The sequence below is a fragment of the Camellia sinensis genome, chromosome 10 (assembly GCF_055761805.1).
Source record: "Camellia sinensis isolate YWXY chromosome 10, ASM5576180v1, whole genome shotgun sequence".
NCBI lineage: Eukaryota > Viridiplantae > Streptophyta > Magnoliopsida > Ericales > Theaceae > Camellia > Camellia sinensis.
The window spans coordinates 154,749,350-154,774,761 of record NC_138970.1 but is presented as its reverse complement, the minus strand read 5'-3'; the positions used below and the strand labels follow the sequence as shown (position 1 = coordinate 154,774,761).

The 25,412-nt window shown below is 36.1% G+C and overlaps 1 protein-coding gene and 1 long non-coding RNA gene across 2 annotated transcripts; one reads left to right on the top strand and one right to left on the bottom strand.

Annotated features, from left to right (window-relative positions):
- Nucleotides 1-11,796: 11,796 nt before the first annotated feature.
- LOC114312031 (wall-associated receptor kinase 2) lies at nt 11,797-17,811 on the bottom strand. Its single transcript, XM_028258198.2, has 3 exons — nt 16,844-17,811; nt 13,838-13,987; nt 11,797-13,225 (listed from the first exon to the last, which is right to left on the bottom strand). The coding sequence occupies exons 1-3, from the start codon at nt 17,736-17,738 to the stop codon at nt 12,069-12,071; spliced, it is 2,202 nt and encodes a 733-aa protein (XP_028113999.2). The 5' UTR covers nt 17,739-17,811; the 3' UTR covers nt 11,797-12,068.
- Nucleotides 17,812-24,560: 6,749 nt separating this feature from the next.
- On the top strand, nt 24,561-24,989 carry LOC145801757 (uncharacterized). Its single transcript, XR_014343405.1, has 2 exons — nt 24,561-24,670; nt 24,885-24,989. It is a non-coding gene; the product is annotated as an uncharacterized LOC145801757 (long non-coding RNA).
- Nucleotides 24,990-25,412: the final 423 nt, after the last annotated feature.

The window sequence follows — 25,412 nt, the reverse complement described above, 5'->3', positions numbered from 1 at the left end:
ATATTTTTTTAATTTTTTTTGAGACTTTTCTTTTATGTGGGCACTCACTGGTGACTTGCACACTTAAGAGTATGAAGACCAGACCAGAGAAGCATGAAATCAGTAAGGATGGCCTGGTTGGTGCCTCTGAGGTAACCTTTTCTTAATGCCTGGACTTCAATGAACAGAGGGAGGAATCGTGAAAGTGAAAAATGATGGTAGATGGTTAAGAGACTCAACATCACCCATGATATGCTAGTATAGGTCAATTCCTCTGTAAATGAATAAGAAACACTATGAGTGGTCCATAGAGAACTTTGATTACTTGTGCGGAAACCCCTGCAACAGTTTAACTCAAGGATGTGTACAGAATGAGATCATGAAGTCAATGAACATGGGCATTCAAAATGAGCTATGAACAAAGAAGAATGAAATTTTGCAAGCAACATGAGAAATGTTCATATAAATCTAAATGCAGAGATGGAAGGAATCAATGATAAGGAGATTATAGCATCCAACCACACATAAAGCCAAACACAATCACTCACTCAAGTAACCGGTAACACCCTAGTGACTAAGCACGACACCCAAGGTCTTTCTAAGGAACTCAAACCTAAGAAGATCAAGGGATTTTGTAAAAATATCAGCTTTTTTATGCTTAGTAGGTACATGTTCAAGAACAACAAGGCCTTCTTTCCCTAACTCTCGTATAAAATGATGACAAATGTCAATGTGTTTGGTGCGAGAGTGTTGGACTGGATTTTTAGAAATATTAATGGCACTTGTGTTATCACAGAAAAGAGTGAGAGTGTTTTGGTCTATTCCATAATCATGAAGCATTTGCTTCATCCACAACATTTGTGCACAACTCCCTACAACAATGTACTCAGCCTCAGCGGTCAAAAGAGAAATGGCATTTTGCTTTTTGCTGTGCCAGGTAACCAAATTATTCCCAAGGTAAAAGCACCCCTCAAATGTGCTCTTACAATCATCAGCACACCCTTCCCAGTCGGCATCAGAAAAACTAGTGATTTCAGCTGTAGTGTCGGTCGAGAACCAAATCGTATAACCCAATGTCCCATTTACATACTTAATGATTCGTTTGGCAGCAATCATATGAGACTCTTGAGGACAGGCTTGGTAACAGGCACAAACACCTATACTAAATGCAATGTCAGAACGACTGGCTATAAGGTACAAGAGACTCCCTATTATACTCTTGTAAAGAGTAGGATCAACATTAGTACCAGAAGAATCTTTGGAAAGGTGAAGACTGGTGCTCATGGGAGTTCATGCATGTTTGGCTGACTCAAGACCGAACTTTGACACAAGATTTTTGGCATACTTAGTCTGAGAAACAAACATACCCGAAGGAGACTGTTTAATTTGAAGACCTAAAAAATAAGAAAACTCTCCCATCATGCTCATCTCAAACTCATGTGTCATGCAATCTGAAAAGTATTTCATAAAATGATTAGTAGTGGATCCAAACACAATATCATCAACATAAATCTGAGCAACAAGTATATGAGACTTAGTATGTTTCACAAATAAAGTCTTGTCCACACTACCCCTTTGAAAATCATTATCAAGAAGAAAGGTAGTAAGTCTATCATACCAAGCCCGAGGGGCTTGTTTCAATCCATACAAAGCCTTGTCTAACTTGTAGACATGGTTTGGACATTTCGGGTCCTCAAACCCTTTCGGTTGCTCAACATAAGCCTCTTCTTTCAAATATCCATTCAGAAAGGCACTTTTCACATCCATTTGAAACAATTTGAAACCAAGAAAGCATACAACACCAAGTAAAATACGAATAGATTCGAGACGTGCAACTGGGGCAAACGTCTCATCATAGTCAACACCTTCTACTTGTGTATAGCCTTAAGCAACCAACCTAGCTTTATTTTTAACTATAGTACCATTCTTATCAGATTTATTCTTAAAGATCCACTTGGTACCTATCACATTCATGTCTCTAGGTCTGGGAACAAGAGTCCAAACATTGTTACGTTCAAATTGACCTAATTCTTCATGCATAGCATTGACCTAACTATCATCTAGTAAGACCTCTTTTATGTTCTTAGGTTCAATTAATGAAACATAACACATATGAGATACCTCCTCCCAAATTTGTCTTCGGGTTTTCATTCGATCAGAGACACTTCCAATCACCTGTTGAGCTGGATGATTCAGTTTCACCCTTGCTGATAGTTTGAACTCTGGACTTGTGGTGACAGAGGCATTAAGAGTGGTGTCTCTTTGTACACTCTTTGGACTCTGACTTACCTGAGAAGTTGGTGCTGTCTTACCTTCTTATGCTTGGACCTCAGCTTTTCTTTGGCTTTGTGGTTCAGTATCTAGGATTGGAGACTCGCCATTTTCTTCCTCATTTATCGCTGAAGTAGAAGAACCTGTGTCATCTATAACCACATTGATCGATTCCATTAAAGATGAAGTTCACAGGTTATAGACACGAAAAGCTCTACTAGTGGTTGAATACCCTAGAAAAATACCTTCATCACTTCGGGAGTCAAATTTTCCCAAAGGCTCTCTATCTTTGAAAATATAGCATTTACTCCCAAAAGTTTTAAAGTATTTTACATTAGGTTTCAATCCCTTCCACAATTCATATGGAGTTTGTAAAGTGTCGGGCCTTAAATAAACATGATTTATGACATAAACAGCAGTATTCAAGGCTTTAATCCAAAACTTTGGAGGAACTTTCTTACTAAGGAGCATGATCCTAGCCATCCCTTGACCAACTCTATTCTTCCTCTCAACAACTCCATTTTGTTGTGGAGTAATTGGTGCAAAAAATTCATGCTTAATTCCATGCATATCACAAAAATCCAAAAACGAACTATTTTCAAACTCACAACCATGATTAGTTTGGATGCTTATGATACGCTCAATAGAAACACCTTGTTCATTTTGGATTTTAGGGACTAAGGACTGGAAAGCATCAAACGTATCAGATTTTTCTCTTAAAAAATTTACCCATGAAAAACGAGTAAAATCATCAACAGTTAAAAAAAATGTATCTTTTACCTCCAATGCTTTCAGTGCGAGTGGGTCTCATGAGATCCATATGAACCAATTCAAGAGGACGTTTGGTAGTAAAACTATTTACCTTTTTATGAGGGGCACGGGTTTGGTTCCCAAGTTGACATGGTCCACACACATGATTCATATTTTTACCCAGTTTAGGTACTCGTTTCACAGGCTCTGTGTTGGCTATCTTAGTTAGGTCTTTGAAATTCATGTGACCTAATCTTTGATGCCACAGATCAATATTACTTATGATAGCTGAGTGGCAAGTAAGATCATTAGTGGTAACAATCCCAGCAGTTATCAGATGTGCAAACCCCATGCATGACAGTATTTCCCTTTTTATCTAAAATTTCATATTTATTTTTTGAAAATAATACTTCATGGTGGAAATCACACATTTGACTGATGCTTAAAAGATTTGCTTTAAGGCCATCAACAAGTAATGCATTTTCAAGCTTGGGAAGACCAGCCACACTTATAGAGCCCTTACCAATGACTCTAGAAGTGCCACCATCTCCAAAGGTAACAATTCCTCCTTCATATTTTTCAAGGGAGGTGAAGTAGGATTTGTCACCTGATATGTGATGAGAGCACCCACTATCAAGGTACCACATGTGTGAGTCACGTGCTTTTAGAGCAGTGTGAACAACAAAACAAGTCAAGTTAACAAAATCAGGACTGGCGGTCTTGGTAAATGTCTTAGCGTTGTGAACACCCTCATGAATGTTGGTGTTCTGCCTAGACATGTAAGGTTGTCTCCTAACCCAAAAAGTATTAGAATTTTTACCCTTTGAGACACATTACCAAACAACTCAAAACAATAAGGACGAATGTGAACATACCTACCACAATGATGACAAACAAAAATAGGTTTTACCTCTCTTCTGTTAATCTTACCCCCGTTAGGTAGATGAAGAGAGGGATCACCCTGATGCACCTTTAGCTTTCCCTTTGTTTGAGTCTTCAAGTTATGTGATGTAGAGGCCTGTCCCTTGTGAGCTGTCGCATTACCATAGCCTAGCCCACTTTTGTCACAACTCAATTGTTGAGACCCGAGGATGTCTTCTAATGACTTGGAACCTTCATTCCACATGGCAATTGTGGCTCTAGCATCTCTGAGTTTTTCATCTTTTTGACCAACCATCTCTTCCAATGTAGCTTGTGACATCTCAAGACTTTCAATCTTCTCTTCATATGTGGCATATATTTTCAGAAGCTCATTCCTTTCAGTCTCACAAGATAGAAGTTTCCCATATAGGTCTTGCCTGTCATTAGAGATCTTAACGACATTTTGCTTTGCTGTTGCAATTTCTCCTTTTAGCTTGACATTCTCGCTTTCACATGCTTTGAGCTTGAGAGTGAGTTTGTCATTGATCTTGGACAAGTTCAGAGATTCATCGTAAGGCTTTTCGTAAGCTTGTTGTAGATCATCACTATCAATCTCATCATTGTCTTTGATGTTTCATCATCTTCTTTTTGTTCCTCTTTCTCCTGGACCTCATCTAGTCGAGCAATTAAGGCAGAAAAGGTGATAGATGGTGGTGAAGATGACTCTCCTCTATCATGAAATTGACTTACAATGTCCCATGCATCTTTAGCCTTTGTGCAGTGTGCAACTCGTTACTGTTTTTCATCAAAAATTGCTTCACGAATAGTAGTCAGAACTCTCTGATTGCTCGGATTGTCAGTGCTTTTAACATCCTCTTCAATGGCTTGCCAGCCCTCATGGTCAAAAGCTCTCAGAAATGCCCTCATTCTGATCTTCCAGTACAAGTAATTACTCCCATCAAAGGTAGGAGCATGATGCAGATTCTGACCACGAGCAAATTCCACTAGCTTCAGAGGAGGTTGAGTGACAGTAGACCAAAATGCCATGTAAGTGCTATCTCCATCTTCACTGGATTTGGTTTCATCGGGTTCTTGCTCTGATTTGCTTTCATTATCCCAAGTCACTGTGGGCTCACCTTTTTCCGCGCCCTTACCTTTCAGAAAGGGTTTGAAAAGAAAGGCCTCACAGTTCGGTCTCTACCTGTGGTTATGAATCTAGTCTCACAAGTGCAATGTGAAACTAATAAACACCAAAGAGTCCAATCTGGCAAATCGTTTTGGAAAATCAAATTTTCAGTCAAATAATGCCAAAACTGGACTGCTTTGCCAGATTACAGAGTCGTCACCTAAATATCTTATTTTTAAAAAATTTAGGAAACCTTGACTCGTGCCAAAGGTCACGTGTCCGTCATCACCAAAGTTACCTCGGCTCGGGAACTTGGGTACTAGAGGGGAAGGTCCTGAAATAAGCACCCCCGCTCGCCTGATCAAAGATCGACCTCTACTAAACATGATATGTTGTTTTATAAACCTCATGTGTTCTTATTCCAATTATTAGCTAACTTTACTATGTGACGCACACAAGGAAGTACAAACTTAATCGCAAGAATGGGAACAAATTCAACTCATGTTTGCTTTTCGAAAATGGTTTGAAGTTGCCACCCTCAAGTGGGCTAAAACGCGGATTTGCCATCAAACATGATGGGCTTAAAACATGATTTGCCACTTCGCTAAGTGGGCTTAAAACGTGCATTCATTGAATTGTCCCAATTCAAACAACAAAGCCTTCATCCACAGGCATTCATGCAGTTTAGCAAGTAAGTACATTACCTCATGGCAAGCATGCAAAATATGGCAATATGGCAATCACACTCATGCAAGCATGCTAAAGTATAAAACTTACCAAGTACTCCGAGCCAAAACAAAAGCTAGTTAGAAAGATGCATGATCCTAACTATATTAAATGACAAATGCAACACATGCAATAATACAATTAATAGGCTTGGCTACCTAATCATAGTATTTGCAACACTTTGATAGCATGCTTTGAAACACGTATTCAAAGAAGTATTGAATTTGACAATGCAGTTTGAATGATGCGCCGAGTCTCGGTGCATGCAAGACAAATGAATGATACAAACATGCAAGCATAAGGTATGCTAATTGAAAATGTCCCTAATCTAACCATCAAAAGCGATTAAATAAAATGGAGAAAGACGTGGGGTTGGAAGACATGCACACACGCACGCACACTTATTACAACATTGCACCCTTGCGAAGGAGGATCCGAATGAATAAGCTAACTAGCTATGCTAATTATTACAATACAAAACTAATTAACTAACTTATTCTAAGCTAATTAATTATTGCAAACCGAATTGAATAACTAGCTATGCTAAGCTAATTAATATTACAAACCGAAATTGAAGAATTAGTTACACTAACTAATTAAGGCAACACTTGAATTGAATAATTAGCTATGCTATCTTATTAAAGCAATTCAATGGCCTCGAGGGCGAGGGAGGCATGTATGCTCGGTTGGCTTCCTCCCGAAAATCCACCGCATTGCCATCAGACGCCTCTGTTTACACTCATTAGACCTCTGCAAATTGTGCCAACTTGTAGAATGCTTTTGCTCCATCTCAGGAACACACTGGTGCAAAATTCATTTCTGGCCGGTCGGCTACCAATGGTGGCCGGTCGGCTGCTGCTTTCCTGAACTTTCCTTTTCGCTGCAACAGAGAGCAAACAGAGGCAAAGTAGTGTATTCTCAAGGAATATATGTGTACCATTACCCTCCTTATCATTACACAAAGTCAATGGAGTGTAATTCTTGGCTCCAAAACCACCAACCAAGCATTTTCAAAGCATGATGGCCAAAGAACTAAGAAGTACAACTTCATTATATGCCAAAAATAAGACTCAAGACCATCACCTTTTCATGTGTGATCAAAGGCAATATAGACTAAAGAGATTGGCTCATTTCATCACTTTGAGTATGAAATGCTCCAATCTTCCTTGTGTTCAATATAACGTCCGATTGAACACATGCAATGCAACACAAGAGGCTTATCTTGCCTCTTTTACTTGGTTCATTTTATTTACCAATTTTATATTACCAATCAATTCTTTAATTGGTTAGTCCAAAGGTGAATGTCCTCTAATGGAAAGAAGACTTAAACAACAAGTACCTTGAGCATGAAAGAGGCCTCATGTTGTTGGTAATGAACTTCTGGAGGAATTAAACCATTAGGCATGAGGATCTCAATTCCACACTCAAGCCAACAAGGGGTTCGAAGTCACTTTCAAAATAAATGAAAGAGTGAAGAATAAAGGGAGATTGTAGAGATTTCAGTGCTAAAATGGAGTACAAAATGACACTAAAACATGTTAGCAACTCATGCAAATCATGTTTAAAAGCTTAACACATTAAGCTAGTGAAGGAGATTGCACTACAACCACACAATATAAGCCTCCAAGGGCCAAACCAGCTCAAAACAGAGCTAAGACCAGTCAAAACAGTGACTAAATCATGCTAAGATTAAGGTACAAAATGCTAGAAAAACATGCTCCCATGCTAGCTTGCAAACAAGACTCAAAAGCAACTCTCAAAAGCAATGAAAGAGTTAAACAAATGAGCATGTGACAGAGCTATATATACTAAAATTGCATGTAAAAAGACTAACACTAAACTAGTGAAGGCATTTACACTACAACTATGCAAAACAAAGCTCATATGACCAAAGCAGCCCAAAACAGAGCTAAAACATTCCAAATCAGAGGCAAAAATGTGTTGAGATTAAGCTAAGTTAGGCCACAAAAACATGCTACCATGTGATGCTAACTAGGCATGCAAATGAGACACAAGGAGGGGAGGCTAACCCCTCCAATTTTGGACTTCAAAACATGCTTTTCACCACTGAAATAACTCTGAATTTCAGTGGTTTAAAGCCCTAAAAAGTTTGGTTTAAAAGCCTTGCAAGATGGCACAAAAAGCCTCACAATTAGGCAACAAGAAGGGTAGACAACCTCTTTACACAAAATGACTTCAAACCATCATGTTAAGGCTAAAAAATTAGAGTTTTTTGTAGTTGAAAACTAGGCCAAAAATAGTACAAAAGAATGGAAAAACAAGTGATCAAAAGAAAGCCTACAAGGTAAGTCTTTTACCTCTTGAAGCACAGCACAAAACATGTGCAAATTCCTGCTCAAACCTTCCTCAAGTGCTAAACTTCAAAGAACCTCAGCTCCAAGGTGAGAATGTTTGGTTAAGGGTCCTTGTGCAAAAATGTAGAGAAATCTAACTACAAGGCACAAAATAAGAAGAGAGAGAGAGAATTTTGATCCAAAATGTCTAACCCTCCAAAATGGGGGAGAGACCCCCCCTATATATAGAAAAACAAGTTTTGAGCTTGTATTCATCCCTTTATACACGTGTATGGAGATGCACATCAATGAGCAACAGCTGGCACAACTGGCAAACAAATATCTGAAAAAGGAGAAAAATGGCCGTCAGCCATCACCAGTGGCCGATCGGCCATCAATGTGGCCGGCCAGCCACCACTGATGGCCGGTAGGCACAAGCCATGGCCGATGGACTGTGGAGATGGCCGATAGGCAATCCTCTCCTCCAGACTTGAAACAACAAGCTCTTGGTCCATAACCAAGCACAAAATAGATAAGTTGAGAGGCTCGAAGGCAAGACACTTCGCTAAGAACTTCAAGCACTCAAAACGAACACAAACATACAAGATCATCGAGTGTTCAAACGATGACGTCCAAGTCTTAAGGACGGTCAAAAATTGGGTGTTTACAATCACTGTATAGACTTTCTTCCAGTTCTTTTTCTAAGGACATTCAAGAGCAATATGTCTAAACCCTTAACATTTATAACACTTGACCCCTTGCTCTTTCACAATCTTCTTTTCGGTTTTTAGAGCAAGTTTTGGTGGAAAATTTTGGGTTTTTCATTACTCTTATCTTTTGAAATAAGGTCCTTGAAATTAGGCTTTTTTTTCTTTAAATTTTTTTTGAACTGTTTAGTAAACATAGCCGTCATCTCGGACTCTAGATCAAACTCAGTTTTAGGAGTTTTTGCAGTCTCATGAGCACTAGTGAAAGCCACACCATCTTTTTGTTTTTTCTTAGAAATCTGGTGGGCTTCATAAGTCTGCAAGTTTATAACCAACTGATCAAGCTTGATGGTATCAACATTCTAAGCCTCCTCAATAGCTGTCATTTTTTATTGAAACCTCACAGGTAGAGACCTTAAAATTTTTTCAACAACCTTAGCTTCAAGGATTTTTTCACCGAGTATGAAAGAGGAATTCACGATGTCACTAAGTTTAGCATAAAAATCATCAAGCGTCTCATAATCATCCATAAAAAGAGGTTCAAAGGTTGAGGTGAGACGTTGAAGTTTTGATCTTTTAACAAAAGTAGTACCCTCGAGAATTGTTTCCAGAATGTCCCAAGCCTCTTTTGCTACCTCATATGTGTAAATACGACAAAACTCTTTAGGTGTGACGGAGCAAAAAAGGGAATTGAGAGCCTTACTGTTCCAACTCGAGTTTTGATGGTCGAATGCGTCCCATTTGTCAAAGGGTTTGGGAATATCATCACCATCAATGGTGACAATAGGTTCACTCCACCTATAGATCACATAGTGCCAAACTTTCTCATCGATAGATTTTAAAACGCTCTCATACGAGCTTTCCAATAAGAATAGTTTGTACCATCAAGTAACGGAGGTATATAGGTCGAGTTACCTTCGCGAATTGAATCCATATCACCAATCACACAAAATCACATTCCTATAGTTTTGATAAAAATAAAGAGTGACCTGCTCTGATACCAATTGAAAAACCTAAGTGATTCGTGATTAGATCAAGAATTAATTATACAAATTCCCAAACAACTAAAACAAACAATCTAAATCATCAAGCACGTACGAATGTGATTTAGATTGTTGTTTCCAAAATAATAAATTGACACAAATGATTTTTACGTGAAAAAATCACAATTGGAGCACCTCCAATTGTGATAAAAAAAACCATGGGCGAAACGCCACAAATCAATCCACTACTAAAGAAAAAAAGATTACAAAGATATCAAACACTTCCAATTTGTCTTCAAATCTTCTGTATATCTTTCACCGCAACCTTCGTTTCAGAATTAATTAGATTGATATTGAATCCACAACATCTATTGTCGAATCAACGACTACGCAAGCACCAAACTCGTTTGACACTCCACGCTTGAATCTCTGGATTTCACTGAAGAAGAACACTCTTGAATATGAACAATCAAACTCCTTGATGTGTGCTTATCAAAACATGAGTTTAATACTCAATCAAAACACCAAGGAAAGTTAGCAAACAACCTCAAAAGAAAACCCTAAATTGCCTTAGAGAAGATCTCAAAACGTAACCCTAAAATTGACTTAAACAAGTATTTATAGAAAATAGAGACTGCGAAACTCGCTTGAGCGAAGACTCTCTCGCTCGAGCGAGGAATCAAAAATGCGTGTTTTTCTTAAGTGTCGTCGCTTGAGCCAAGCTTCTTTCGCTCGAGCATACAATCCTCCTTCCCAGAACTTTTGCAGAGGAGGCAACTTCTGGGAGCAGAACATCTTCGCTCGAGCAAGGACTCCTTCGCTCGAGAAAGCAAGACAAAACTACTAGGAAAAGTACAACTCGAGTAAACAAAGTTCGTTCGTGGGATTGACAAGACTAAGGGACCTAACAGAGGGAAAAAAGTATCATTGCACCAAGAACATATCTCAACTAGGTTGGCACATTAGCCAATGCCAATCGTTTGCTAAGCCAAATAACCCAAAGAAAAAGAAAAAGAAAGCTCACTAAAAGGAGAAGAGAAATGGGAAAAACCAGTAAAGAGCAACAAAAAGCACTAGGGGTACAAATTAAGCTGGGGATATGATCCTTTTCTTAGACTTGATTCTCCTCACTTCTTTGATATGAAATAAAATGTCGTGAATAGAGAAGTTTCCATAATTAGAACTGAACTTGATCCAAATGGCTGCTTGGAGCTTGATGTAGTCAATCATCGCAACCCAACATGGTTGTTTGCTATCGAAGATCACATTGTTTCTACCAAGCCAAAGGAACCAACAATTGCATGGAAAGAGAGCCCCCCAAATGAAGTTTTTGAGATTTTTTTAGTTTGAATTAAACCAACAAAAAGAAAGTGAATGAATAGAGTTTGGACAAAGCCAATCAATTCCTCACCAATGAAGGATTGTAAACCAAACCAACCACGATTTCTGAGAGAGGACATGATCCACAGATCTAAATCAAAACCAAAAAATATACGAGCCGATAGAGTTTGCTGGGAGGATTTGCCTTTTGATCAGAAGACTTTTAACTTCTGGGGGAGCCACATTCCTCCAAAGATGCTTACAATAATCTGGATCACCACCCAATAGTGACTCAAAGTGAGAGCAAAAAGATTTAACCGAGAAAATGCCATGTGTGTCAATTTTCCAATGTAAAAAATCTCATCTGCTAGAATGGGGACTGAAGATGTTTATCAAATTTAAAAGCCCTCCAAGATTTTCAGATTCCCAGGCACTCTTTCATCTTGAATAAAAGATTCCAGCAGGGTCTGTCAGAAGAAAGAGAGAAAATTTCTGCAACAGTTTAATTTTGCTGAAGGGAAAGAGAAAAAAAAGTCGAGGAAAGATGGATGTTACTCGTCCAAGAGTCACTCCCTGATCCCAAGTTTAAGACAAGGTTGCTGAGAAGAACATGGCTAAATTCATGACTGGAAGGCCAATCCTCAAAATATCCTTCCATAAACAAGAAAAACTAGACCCAAGTTGGTCAGACGGTAGCCAACTATTTGGCCTTAAACCATATTTTTCAACAATCACTTAGCAAGTTGTGGCCTTGTGGGTTTGGTACAAAGAAAATCAAATCACATAATGAATGACCCTAACAAAACCTTAAGATCACTTGGATGATTCGATTTATGACAACAACATTCATCAATAGTTCTATTACCATGTTTAAAACACAACCAAACATATACAACCGATTTTAAAGAAAAAGCATCCAACAATAGATAGAAAATATTGATAGACCATAACCTCCTAGCTACAACAAGGTTCCTAATTGACCTTCCTTTCAAGCATATGCTTCTTCTGCAAATAACTAAGTTTGTAAGTTTTATTTCTTCAACTATCACATTTACTGAAGTTCAATATCAAATGCTGTCATGTAATGGGTTTCTGATATTGAGTAAAACATTGCATCATTTTCTTTGCCTAACAAGCTCTCCATCTCTTCATCATTTTCCTGAGCTTCTAAGGTCTCATGTAATTTCATAAGCCCATTGAGTTGTTCAGCCACTTCCTTCATTGTAGGTCGTTCTATACTGCTGCTGTTGAGACATCTCACAGCAAGCTCAGCCACCGCTTCAATTTGCTCACTTTCCCTCCGGTCAACATCCTCACAGTTCATCAAAACCTGAGAAAAATTTTTTTGTTCCACCGAGGAAATGAAATATTGAATGAAGTTCACATTTTCCTCAGGATTTTTTCGCTTAAGAATTGGCTTCTGTCCTGTCAATAGTTCCATAAGGACAACCCCAAAGCTGTAAAGGTCACTCTTTACTGTTAATAAACCTGTAATCAAGTACTCCGGGTCCAAGTACCCATGTGTTCCATGTATTTTGGTGTCTACAACACTTTGACCAAATGGAATCAGGACAGAAGCTCCGAAATCAGAAACTTTTGCAGTGAATTTCTCATCCAAAAGTATGTTCATGGACTTAACATCTCTGTGGATGATTGGTGGGTTAGCAAGCGAGTGCAGATAGTCGAGTGCTAGTGATATCTCCGCAGCAATCCTCAGACGATTTGCCCATGATTTTAGCATCGCCGAACGCTTGACATGGAGGTGGTCGAATAGTGATCCATTAGAGACGAACTCATAAATTAGTGATGGGAACTCTGTCTCCAGACACAACCCTAAAAGCTTCACCACATTCTTGTGATTGACCTGAGAGACAATGCTGATTTCATGTTGAAACGCTTGCTTTATTACTTCTCTTTGGAAGTGTTTGATTTTAGTCTTGTCTGCTACATTAGGCTTCTTAACAGCTACTAGTGACCCATTTGCTAAAACTCCTTTGTACACTACACCAGAGCCTCCTTGGCCGAGAAGTCGATTATTATCATACTTCTCAGTTACCTTCACAAGCTCTTTTTCACTGAAGATTCTAATTTTTTGATTCTTTAAAAATAACCCTCCATTTTGCCGGAAATTTCTATGTTTCTTTCTTCTCTTGCATTCTATCCATGCTACAATTATTATAAAGGCCAGAAATATGAGTATCCCACAAACTGCATTACAATGGTTAACAAGTTTAGTTCAATATTTATTAAATGAAGTAAATAAAATAAAGAGGATTTGCATGCAAACATAATTTTTTATGCAAAAATCTCATCAAGAGTGGAGGTGATACTTTTGATATGGCAATGATATTTCCAAAATTATGAGCCACCAAAAAATTCAAGAAGAGAATTAGTTTCAGAATTAAGGGGAAAAAAAGAAGGCAGCAAATTACACTGGTAGTTTCTATCCTTTAACTCTTATGTTATTTTAATTCATGAAATTTCAATTGGCTTGTTTTGATTCTATCTAATTTATTACAAGTTTTAGTATTTTTGATGGAAAATGCACATGTAAGTCGTATACGTCATGTTTTTATAGGTAAAATTATGAACTTGTTCAACATAGTGAGTTAATCTCAACTAGTGACTATTTTCTTTTAAAAATTCTAATTGATGTTATCAATTGAATCAAATTGACAAAAAATCTAAAATTAAGAGTTAAAATTGAGTTAATTGAAACGGTAATAACCAAAATCATAGAAGGAACTGATGTAATTTGTCCAAAAAATAAATTAAAAAATAAGAAAATAAAAAGAAAAAATAGTAGTGTTTGGAAGCTACCTGCAATGAGAGTAGTAACACGAAATCCTTGGCAAGCAACTTTGCCATCACCAGACATGCCGAGTGGGCAATGGCAAGTGTAATTTCCTTGGGTATTCCTGCACGTCCCTTCGCAACGATGCATTGTTTGATCCAAGCATTCATCTATGTCTGCAACATCAAGTATACTAATTCAAGTTTCAAAATTATGAAAGCAAATCAAAATTCAGTCCAATTAGGTTTGAAATCCGCTAGATATTGATTTGTGATTATGTATCAATTTAAAGCAATAAAACAATCCCAATCAAGACAAATCGACACAATAATTTTAACGTGGAAAAACCACAATTGGAGCACCTCCAATTGTGATAAAAAATCACAGGCAATAGCCACAAAATAATCCACTAAGAAGATATAAAAAGAATCACACAAGTATACTCTCAATTACCTAGCGAATCCATACCTGAATTGAACCAACCCCTATGTGCCTCTTTCAACCCCGTCTTCACCTCGGAATTGCCTTGACGATGAGCCACTCCAGAATCCACCAAAGTTTCAGGCTCAAATTCTTCAGAATCCACCGAAGAACAACTCTCTCTTTTGTGTAGAACAAACAAATAATCCTTTGATATATACTCTTTAAACCATGAGTTGAATACTCAATCAAAGTATTAAAGAAAACTAGCAAAATATCCCCAGATATAAACCCTAGAACCCAATAAGAAGATCTAGAGAAGTAATCCTAGATTTGGACTGAAACATGTATTTATAGAATATTGTCCCGCAATCTCCGCTCGAGCGTCAGATTGGCCGCTCGAGCGGACCTACGCTTGAGCGCGGAAAGTTCCGCTCGAGCGGGAAAAAACAACATCTAGTATTTTTGTAGGCGAATAAACTTCTGGAACTCAGCATTCTCCGCTCGAGTGGGGGAATGTCCGCTCGAGCGGACAGGCAACTTTGAATGCATTTTTACATTTTACTTTGGGGGCGCTGCCCCTCGACCCCACCATGGCGCTGCCCCGGACCCGCCAAGGGGCACTGCCCCCTGGACTCCCGCGAGCTGACCGGGCAACTCGATCCCCGTCCTAATCAGCGAAATGGTAATCTTGAAAGTATTAACATCACAAACTTCTCTGCAAGGCACAATTCGGGTTGGATTCGCATCTAAAACTCATATCCTCACTGAAATACAAGAGCGAATAAAATTACAACTGAAAGGAGTTTTGTCAAACGGGATTGCCAAGAATAAAAACCTAACAAGGTTGGCACAACAAGAATCACAAAAACATGTCCAAGCACCTCCACAAAAAAATAAACAAACAAGAGCAGAGTTAGATAGCAACAAACACTAGAAAAATAAAAAATAAAAACAACAAAGCTGAACCATACATACTGCAGGCAGCAAGAGACACTCCAATTGCCCAAACTAACAACCAACATCCACTTCCACCAGCCATAAATGCACTCCACCTCACCTAAAGACCCCAAGCTAACAACCACATCTCTTGAAAATTATGCATCAGCAAACACAAGCCCTCATGAAACTGAAAAAGAAAATCATTTACAGAAAATTCTTTGAACTTCGATTTCTCCTTAACCCAAAAAGCAATTCTTATCAAAATAAAATCTGGTACACATTCCAATTGACGCTGAATCTTATTAAATGCCAACTCATTTCTTACATTCCATATGGTTCAAAAAATAGTGAAAGAAATCGTATCCCAAATGAAACTTTCCTTCTTTCTAATGCGGACTCCTTGCCACCAAGTCAATAGACCACCGATAGAACTTGGAGGTACCCATGCCACACCCCACCACTCAATACATGTTGCCCATACTTATATAGCCATTCCCAAATCCAGATACATAAGGAGGATTGTGTTACGATTGTCAGTATGTAAAAATCTTTGTCAAATGCCTTATGAATATCAATCCTAATTAGGGTTGTAAAATCAGCCCACTGGCTCGCGGCCCACCTAAAGCTTGCCTGCTGACCATTGTGGCCCGACGTGATCAAATCTGGCTCGGTCCGGGCCTGAGCCCGACTTGGGCCTGGGCTGCCTGTTTTGAGGCCCGAACCTTGAGCCTGACCCGTTAGGCCCAACTCGAGCTCGACCCACTGGCTTGCCCGAGGTCCACTCTCATTTCCAAACTATTTTGGTAGGAAAATAAAATAAAATTTTGGTGGAAAAAAAAAATAAAAAATGGTCAGGCCCAGTTCAAGTCCAAACTCAAGCCCAAGTCCGGTGGCCTACCCAAGGATTGGCCTGCCAGCCTAGCCCAAGTACCACTGGGCCTAGACTTGGGCCTAGGCCGCGATTTTGTGCTAGTGAGCTAGCTCGACTTGGCCCAATTTTTGGTAGGAGCCCACTAGACCCAAGTAAGGCCAAGCCAGGTCATTTTTACAACCTTAATCCTAATATGATGGTGAAAAATAATTCATGTAAGTAATCCACTTGATTAGGACATACTTAAATTTGTTTGATTTGGTATAACAATATTTTTTGCTTTCATTTTTAACTCACCAAGCACATAATAATACTTTTTGCTTACATTTCTTATGACTAAGTACAAAAATTAGATCCCATTTGTATTTATTAAGAGTAATATTATACATCGTTATATTTATCACAAATTTTTCTTACATTCTAGATATTGTATTAGCTATTGGAGTTTAATAAATGACATTGACCCCCAAATGTCTATGATCTGAATTAAAGCGGTAATGTTTGGGCCTATGGAACCTATTATAGGTACCATTTCGATAATTTGAACCATTCATTTTGTAAAATCTTTCATGCATATCATCCATAAAAAAAAAAAAAAAATTAAGTCAATTTAATATTTGCAGCATATTTAATTTATTGCATTTGTTACTAAAATTGATAAATCAGATGATAAGATAAAATGATAAAAAAAAATGATGGTTACCATTATTCTGTTAGAAATATCATTATTTTTTACATTAATAGTTGTATAAAACTTCAATTTGTAATCAATATCTAAAGGGGCATATGAGTACAAGACCTTTGCATCCTTGTGAGTCAAAAAGGTACGGGTTGCCTTGGTATCCAGGCTTGCATACACAACGATATCCAGGGCCATTGTTGGAGTTGACGCAGTTAGTGTTAGGTCCACATGGGTAGATCGAGGACGAGGCGTAGGAGAGATCCATCGATTCGCATGTTTCTTCTCCTACAGCCCAATCGAGTACTGTCGGTGGCTTTCTGTCGACATTAGTCAGCCTTATGAGATCTATGCTTGAGAAGTCGAACCAATCTTTCCTGGCCAAGAAAATATAGTTGCATGGACTAAATTTGCTGGAATATGAATAATTATACACTGAATCGATACTCATGTCTAAGGTCTTGACGCCACTAGGGATTTGGGTTTGACAGCATCCGACCCCTGAACAAGGATCCTCACGGGTCAGGTTCACTGGATGGTAGCAGAAGGAGATACACCCGCTTCCAAACCGTGTGCCATTGGAGTCCTCAATGTATCCCACAGTATCGCAACCAATCGCAATGAATCTGTTTTCAGTGGCAGAGAAGGTGAATGGTGTTCCGGTCAAGTCCACTTTGTATAACCAATAGTCTAGCCCAATCCAATCCATGTCGTAACAGTAATACGGCACGTATGTGGAGACTGTAACCGTGCCTTCCTCCACCGATATATTCAGTACCTGCAAGTCACCGAGTAGGAGCTTGGAAGAAGAATTCGATGACTTTGAATGATTGCATTTTAGCAGGAAGCTTTTGTTCATGGAACACCGGGGGTTTCCTATGCCGAAAGGGTAAGGGATGGTGATATTGCCGCATTTTTTAGGGCAGTTGGGCTTCTCCGTTGAAATTGCCGATGCTGCTATCCATAGCCATGGCATTGGCAGCAACAACAACCAGCAAAACTGGACTATGTTCATTTTTAATGTTTCCCACCAACTTTCTTCTCTCAAAACTCAAATTTTACTTGTTTTTCAGCAAGCTTTTGCCTTTTTTGATGAGTACATGTAGAATAAGGACAATTTTTGGAAAAAAAAATTCAATACATCACCATCCAAAAGTTATTTCTGATATGGCGTCTTTCAAGCATTTACGACCACAAAAATAAAAATAAAAAAAATAATAAAATTTAAATTTAAAAAAATAAATAAAATAAAATAAAATTTGATTAAAAAATTATATAACCATTTTTTTAAAAAAGAATTTATTAGAAAATCCTCTTTCAGCTACTTGTGTCTCATTTAGTCTATAAGATATTATTGTATTCCAATAAATCCTATTATTTTGGACATTTGATCCACCAAATTCTAATTATCATATTTGAGGTATTTTATGGACAATTTTACTATTACAAATATTTTTTGAACTCTTAACAATTTGGTGATGTGAATATTCAGATTAAATAAATTTGATAATGTGAATGTTTACATTATGAAACGTTTACACTATCAATGTGAACATTAATACGTGTTTTACCCTATTATTAAAAGGATTTTGGTAATTATGCCAATCATAAGATTTATTGGAACATAAGAAAATCATTTAGATTAGGTGAAACATAAGTAGGTGAAAAGAGAAATTTATAAATAAATGTCTCATTTTTTTTTTATCAGTGTTTATAAAATGGGTTACTACTATATATAACTATTAAAATTTAATTAAATATATAACAAAGTTTACAATAAAAACAATGATCAAAATAATTAGATCTTAAGTAATAAATAAAAAGTGAACGCATTGGCATAAAATATCACTTGAATATCACCACTCTCACATTTTTAACTGCAAAATTGATAATCAAATTTGCATAATCTAAGTTGTCAACTAAATCATTTTTAATGGATAAAATTATTAATTTATTCAATATTTCTTATGACATAATTTACCGAAAGTAATATTTAATCAATTGAAAATTCAAAAATTTCTTTTTTTTTTTTTAAAACAACGGTAATTGATATAATTAGTTGCATTCTATACATAATTCATATATTTGAGAAATAACCTTTTATTAGTTTTAAATAATTTACCGTATCAATAAATTTTGTTTTAATTGTTTTTGGATAAAAACAATTATTCTTAGTTTTAAATAATTCACTGCATTAACTATCTATTAGTTTTGAATTTTCACTGAATTTTTTTTTGGGTGAGTTATTATAATGAGAAAATTAGTTTAAGGTCTCTCTCTTATTTTTAGTAATGGAAGAGATCCACAATATTATTTTATAATGTCTAAAGTCCCTCAACTCGCATACTCATATATCACAGAGAAATTTGACTATCTAAAATTAAACCTCTTTTTCTCTCTCTCTCTCTCACTCTAAACTCTCTCGAAATGAATAGAGATGATGTGCTTACTAGAGAAATAGATGATGATGAATTCAAGGACAGAAGTCATGATCTCGAATTGAAATCCAAATTCGAAGTCGAAGAGTGACCTGAGAAATTGATTGATAGAGCTTCAATCAATGACGAATCAAGACTCAGATTACTCTTGTGAACTCGAATCACCCATATCCGTTGAACTGAAGTTGCGTAGAACTTCGTATTGCAACCGCGTCCTTCGTCGACTAGGGTTATAGCTGCGAACCAGAACTTGAATCAATGAGAGAGAGCTTTGGATTCCAACATCAATCGAAAGCTGAACACGAATTGTAACTGAGAGGACTTGAATCTGCGAAGTTGAATTTCAACAACGACGAAGGCTCCAAATCAGATTTGTCCTCGGTGTTCGCACTCCAGATTCAAATCAAAGACCCCTGGTTGATCGTGATCTGTTTTCAAACTGTTCTTGAATTCGACTTTGCGATTTGAATTTCAATCGGTCCATTTTGCGACTCAAGATCAACCCTACTTGACTTGGTCCCTCATTCTTCCATTGACCAGCAAATCCACTGTTGTAAGTCAATTCTATTGAGTTCTGGAATAGATATTGGTTCTTGAATGATCTTCATTGTTGCAAGTTGTGTGGACTGGTTTGTTACTAAAAGTCAATTCTTGATACACTCTGGAGAAAGAATTTCTTTGGAGTGGTTTAAATTTTCTCTAGATCAGATAAGAACAAAGTAGAGAAATTTTGAATTTCTCTAGAGTAGTTTGAATTTTCTCTAGATCAGGTAAGAACAAAGCAAAGAAATTTTAAATTTCTCTGGAGTACTTTAAATTTTCTCTAGATCAGGTAAAAACAAAACAGAGAAATTTTGAAGCCTTGTGAATGCACCCTGCAATAAATTACAGATTTATATTCCAGAGAAATTCTCAATAATAATGAAGCCTTGTGAACCAGAATTTCTCTGTGAAGTCTAGAGAAAATTCGACTAGAGAAATTTTCTGTGAAATCGAATTTCTCTATGAAGACCAGAGAAAACATCATCATCATTTCTCTCTCTCTCTCTCTCTCTCTATATATATATATATATCTTCATCCTCAATCTCCATCTTCATCTTCCTCTATCAACTGGTTCGAGATCTTGTATAGTTCTTTCGATTTCTAAAGATTATTGAATCAAGATTCATTTTTCTTCAAATTTCCCAAGGTACTGTTGACATATCTTGTAACACCCCAGCCAATGTGTAAACCATAGAACACATTTTGTTTGAGGTTTATGATTTTCAACCAGAAAAAATTGTGAGGGAGAATTTCTCTAGGTTGGAGATGGGAAATTTCTCTGGTTTGAGTGAATTTCTTTGAGTTGGAAGGAGATTTTCTCTAGGTTTGAGTGAATTTATTTGGATTAGAGTGAGATTTTCTCTGAGTTTGCGTAAATTTCTCTGAGTATGAGGGGGATTTTCTCTGGATTTGAGTTCTGGATTTTTCTTTCACTACAACAAGGGATTTGCTCTCAACTTCTAAAGGATCAATTTTCAAGGATTTCCATGAAAAAAGAGCTCTCAAGGTATTGTGATTATCCAACTGACTCCCACTTGCCCTCTTACTATTACCCAATTACGTCTTTAATTTTCTTTCAATGGACTGTTTGGCTTATGAGAAAATCAAAATTTCTTTGGGAAGAGAATTTCTCTGGGAGAGATCCAGAATTTCTCTAAGAACAAAATCTCTCTGTGATGGATCCATAATTTCTTCGGGAAGAGAATTTCTCTGGGGTGGATCCAGAATTTCTCTGGATCGAATTTTCTCTAAATTGATATCGAGGGACCTTAGATATTATGAAAATATTAGATGTCCTTTATGCTATAAAATCTTAATGCCATATATCCTAAAAAAAAGGGTAAACTACCAATAGGTCCTAATAGTTGGACTTAATACCTATCAAGTCCTATTGAAAATAAGTCTTGGTAAAATTTTTGCTAAAAATAATTTTTTTGTGACAATTTTTAATATATGTCGCTAAAAATTGACAATTAGTAACTTTTTTTAGTATTGATTTTTATAAATTGTCGCTAAAACTTACAATTAGTGACTTTTTTTATGATAAAATTTTTTCATAGGACCTATTAGACAATAAATTCACTTATTAGAATCTACACATAAGTATCAAAAAAAAAAATCTTCTATTATAATAGCTAAAAAAATTCATTAAAAATCATTTTACAGGTCCAAAGTGGCATGCCGGTAGAATGTAGCTAGATGATATAGTGACAGTTGGGTGGTGATGGTTCCATAAATTGATCATGGTATTTAAAAGAATTTAATTTAAATTTATATAAAATAAGAGAAACTCTACTAACCAGAATTCGATTCAAGAAATTTACCTAAAAATAAACGTGTGGTTTAGATTCGCTAGTGTATTGTGGGATCCATAGAAGAAATTTAGGCTATATTAGAATTTTTGGGTAAAATTGTTTGTAAAAATTTTAAGTTTATATCATTGTCGATAAAATAAATCACACGTATTTATATTTGTCGTCCATTTCTAACAAATCTTTTAATTTTAACTTTTCAAATCGTAATATATATTGATACTATTGTTTTAATATAAAATAAAATAAATTAAATATATAGAGTTCCACTGCAATATATAAGAAAAGTGAATTTTATTGTCAAAACAGTAGAAGACTAATTTTTGCCCGATTCCGCTACGTAGCTCGAATTATCAACGGCTCGAATGGCCCGAAATCCCAAAACGAAGTCATTTTGAGATTTTTTTTCTTTTTTCTTTTTTCCTTCTCATTTGTCTGAAGAAGAAGAAGAAGAAGAAGAAGAAAATTGCTGGTGAACATCATCATCATCAACATCATCTTCTTCATCACATCATCATCAGCCAATATATATATTTTTTTTTCCTTCACCTTCAGATCTAGATCTACTAGAAAAGAAAAAAAAAAAAATCAACAGAGCCAGAAAAACAACAACATCATCATCATCAACAACAACAACAACAACATCTTCATCAACATCACCATCATCAACACATCATCTTCATCTTCAGAGACAGGAAAAAAAAAAAGAGTGAGAAAACAGTAATCGCAAGGTCACCGTCGCACCGTCCATCACCGTCGCCCCGCCCTGCCATCACCGTCACCTCTCTCTCTATTTCCGTCTCTCTTCTCTCCTCCTCTCTCGTTCTCCCTCTCTCTCTCTCTCTTGCCCTCCCCCTCTGTTCAGATATAAACGAGAAAAACAAAAAAGCCAAAAACGACGTCGTTTTGGCATTCGGGGCATTTGAGCCGTTGGAAATTCGAGCTCTCACGCATTTTCCATTTTCGATATCATGTCGATAATAATAAAAAAAAGGTTTCAAAAAGTCAAAAAATTAACCTTTAGCAATAAAATTGAAAATGTTGCAAATAAATTCATTTTCATGGACAAAATAATTTTATGCCAAAGAAGTTTACTTTATTAGATGAAAGTTTTGATCACAAAAAAATAATAATTCATTCCTAAATATCCAATTTTTTCGCTAAAAATAAAAATTGACACTTTTAATAATTAAAATATTTTATCTCTAAATTTTTATCTCTAAAATATTAATTTAAAGTAGTGGCCTACAATTGTTTTGAACGAGTCATACTACTCAGCTTAGTTTTGATGAAACTTGCAAGCATTTGTTTTAAATGTTAAATAAGTTGACTTTTTTACTTCTTATGAAAAAAAAATATACAAAAAATTGAGAGATGATATGACCAAAATAAGTCAAAAAGTCAATAAACTAACTTATAAATCACTTCTCAAAATAGGCTTAAATTTAGTGTCATAATTGAATGTAATTATCTTTTGGGTATTATTTTTTTTGTTTTTGATCTAAGAATTGCTTCTTTTTTTTATTTATATTTTTTTTTATTAACGAAATAAAAAAAAACTTTATTGATAAAAATCAAGATATAACCTTATATCATCAATCAATAAAGAAAAACGGAACATGCTATAAGCATTAAAGCATCACTCACTCATCCTATAGGTTGACAGAAGAGAGGAGATACCCAAATCATTTGTAGCCCAGTCCACCAACAAAGGTTGAAGACTGTTCAACTGACACAAGATTAGAACAATCACCATTTTAGAACAATCTTTGTATATTATTATGTATGGAGAAAAGTATTCAGAAAATAAAGTGTATAGACACATTTTAAATGTGGCTCATGTCATTATTTCATAATATTTTTTTTGAATATTTTTATCTAGGTACGTAGTGTTTTTTATGAAGGTAAATTCATATTTAAAATAGATTGGGAATAAATTAGGGAGTTAATGTGCAAGATTTGAAGCAAGTAATAACTTGACTGTTTAAGATTTAAAAAATAAGTACTCAAAATATATCAACTTGAGTGTTCAAATTACAAGGAATAGATTGATTAACACATGCATTACATATATCTATCTAAAGCAAACAAGACTTGAACCCAAGGTCAAATAAACAACATCCTTACTACTTAAGCAATACATATTAATACATTATCTATATACTTTTGGTTTAAAATTAAAATTTATATTTTATATATTTAACAGAAAATTTATCAGGTGGGCACACACTCTCTAGTATACATAAAAGAAAAGAAAATTAATTTGAGATCCTCTCCGTTATTAGAGAATTGAGTTTTTTTTTCTCAAATTCAAGCTCCGTTTGGCAAGAGCTAAACGGGATTTTTTTGGCTATTTTAGTCACAAAAGACAAAATAGGCTATTTTAACCACAAAAAATAAAAATATCACATCTAATCCATAATCATTACATTCTTCTCTCACAAAAAAAATCAAAAAAGTCAAAAAGTCCTTCCAAAGTTAAACTTTTTAGCCCAGGTTAAAATAGTCAAAAAAGTCAAAAAGTCAAAAAACCAACCCACTTTCCAAACGGAGGCTTTGTATATCATGTGGGTCTAATTTCAATGTCACGTTATATTCAATGTAATATATGAACAGAAATGAGTGAGACCTCTAAAATTAGAGGTCTAAAAGGATATTAATTTGTCATTTTTTCCCTCCTGTTTTGTCTTCTACCTCCCTCTATTTTTTTTTTATTTTTTATTTTTTTATTTTTATTTTTTTTTTAAGGGTGACAGCTCATTAGAGCTGCTTTTGAGCAACTCTAATTAGAACTCTCTAGCAGAGCCCATATATGAATAGTGGATTTGTGTTTTCTATCAATAGTATTTTCTTATTTTCACTTGTAAAAAGTAAAGAAAATGGTTAATGAGAAAGAATTTTTATTAATTAAATGAATGCAAATGAATTTTTTTTCAAAACCTAACGCTTAAATTCATTAATTTTTATTTAATTAATCTTTAAAAATCCGACGTGACATGTCGGATCCATTTATGTGAATGCAGTGGAAAAATGTGATAGGTGACATTAGGGGTGTGCATAATACCGCCAAAACCGCCGAAACCGCCAAAATCGCACCGAACCGCACCGCCAAGGCAAATTCATTATTATTTGTCAATCGAACCGCCGGTTTTTGGTAAGAAAAATGGCAAATTCTAGTGACATTTTTATCAATCCGCCGGTTTCTATTTTTCTTCCAAACCGCACCGACCCGCACCGCTATTAAATCATGTTTTATAGGATTCTAAAAATTCTTTTTTACTTAAGTTTGCTTGTTGTTCTATACCTTAGAATATAGTATTACATTAATGCTCGAGGGGAATTTTATGTATTGTATTTGATCATTGCAGCTTCCACAGATACTTGTAATGAACTGATGGCATAGTCGTTGATATTATCATGTTGTTGCTACACTTGCTGCATCAGAAGAAAGCTTCGCAAGATGCTTAACATCACGATGTCTCTCGTCTTTTTTTTACTTTTTGATTTAAGTTTTGTAATTTGAATTATATTTTTTATAAACCGCCAATCCGCCCGAACCGCCAAGGCAAATCCGCCATTATTTGCCAACCGAACCGCCGGTTTTTGATAAGGAAAATGGCAAATTCTAGTGACACTTTTATCAATCCGCCACCCGCCATACGGTTTCTATTTTTCTCTCAAACCGCACCGACCCGCACCGCGCACACCCCTAGGTGACATCAACTTGGCACCCTCCGTAAGACAACCTGTTAAATAAAATTCTGATTTGGTCTCTATTTAGGTGCGTCGGTGTAAGATCATCTACAACGTTTCATTAAATCTTGTATTAGATTTAAAATTTGATAAAAAGTGTTATTTGTTGTATCTTTAATGGCTTCATCAAATTGGTATCAAAA

Bases quoted from the DNA above. Each gene is read 5' to 3' on its own strand.
- LOC114312031 (XM_028258198.2), bottom strand. From the start codon at position 17,738: ATGAACATAGTCCAGTTTTGCTGGTTGTTGTTGCTGCCAATGCCATGG. The intron at 13,988-16,843 runs GTCTTGTACTCA...TTGATGTTGCAG, and splicing joins TGACTCACAAGGATGCAAAG to ACATAGATGAATGCTTGGAT. The intron at 13,226-13,837 runs GTAGCTTCCAAA...ATTGTAATGCAG, and splicing joins TGTTACTACTCTCATTGCAG to TTTGTGGGATACTCATATTT.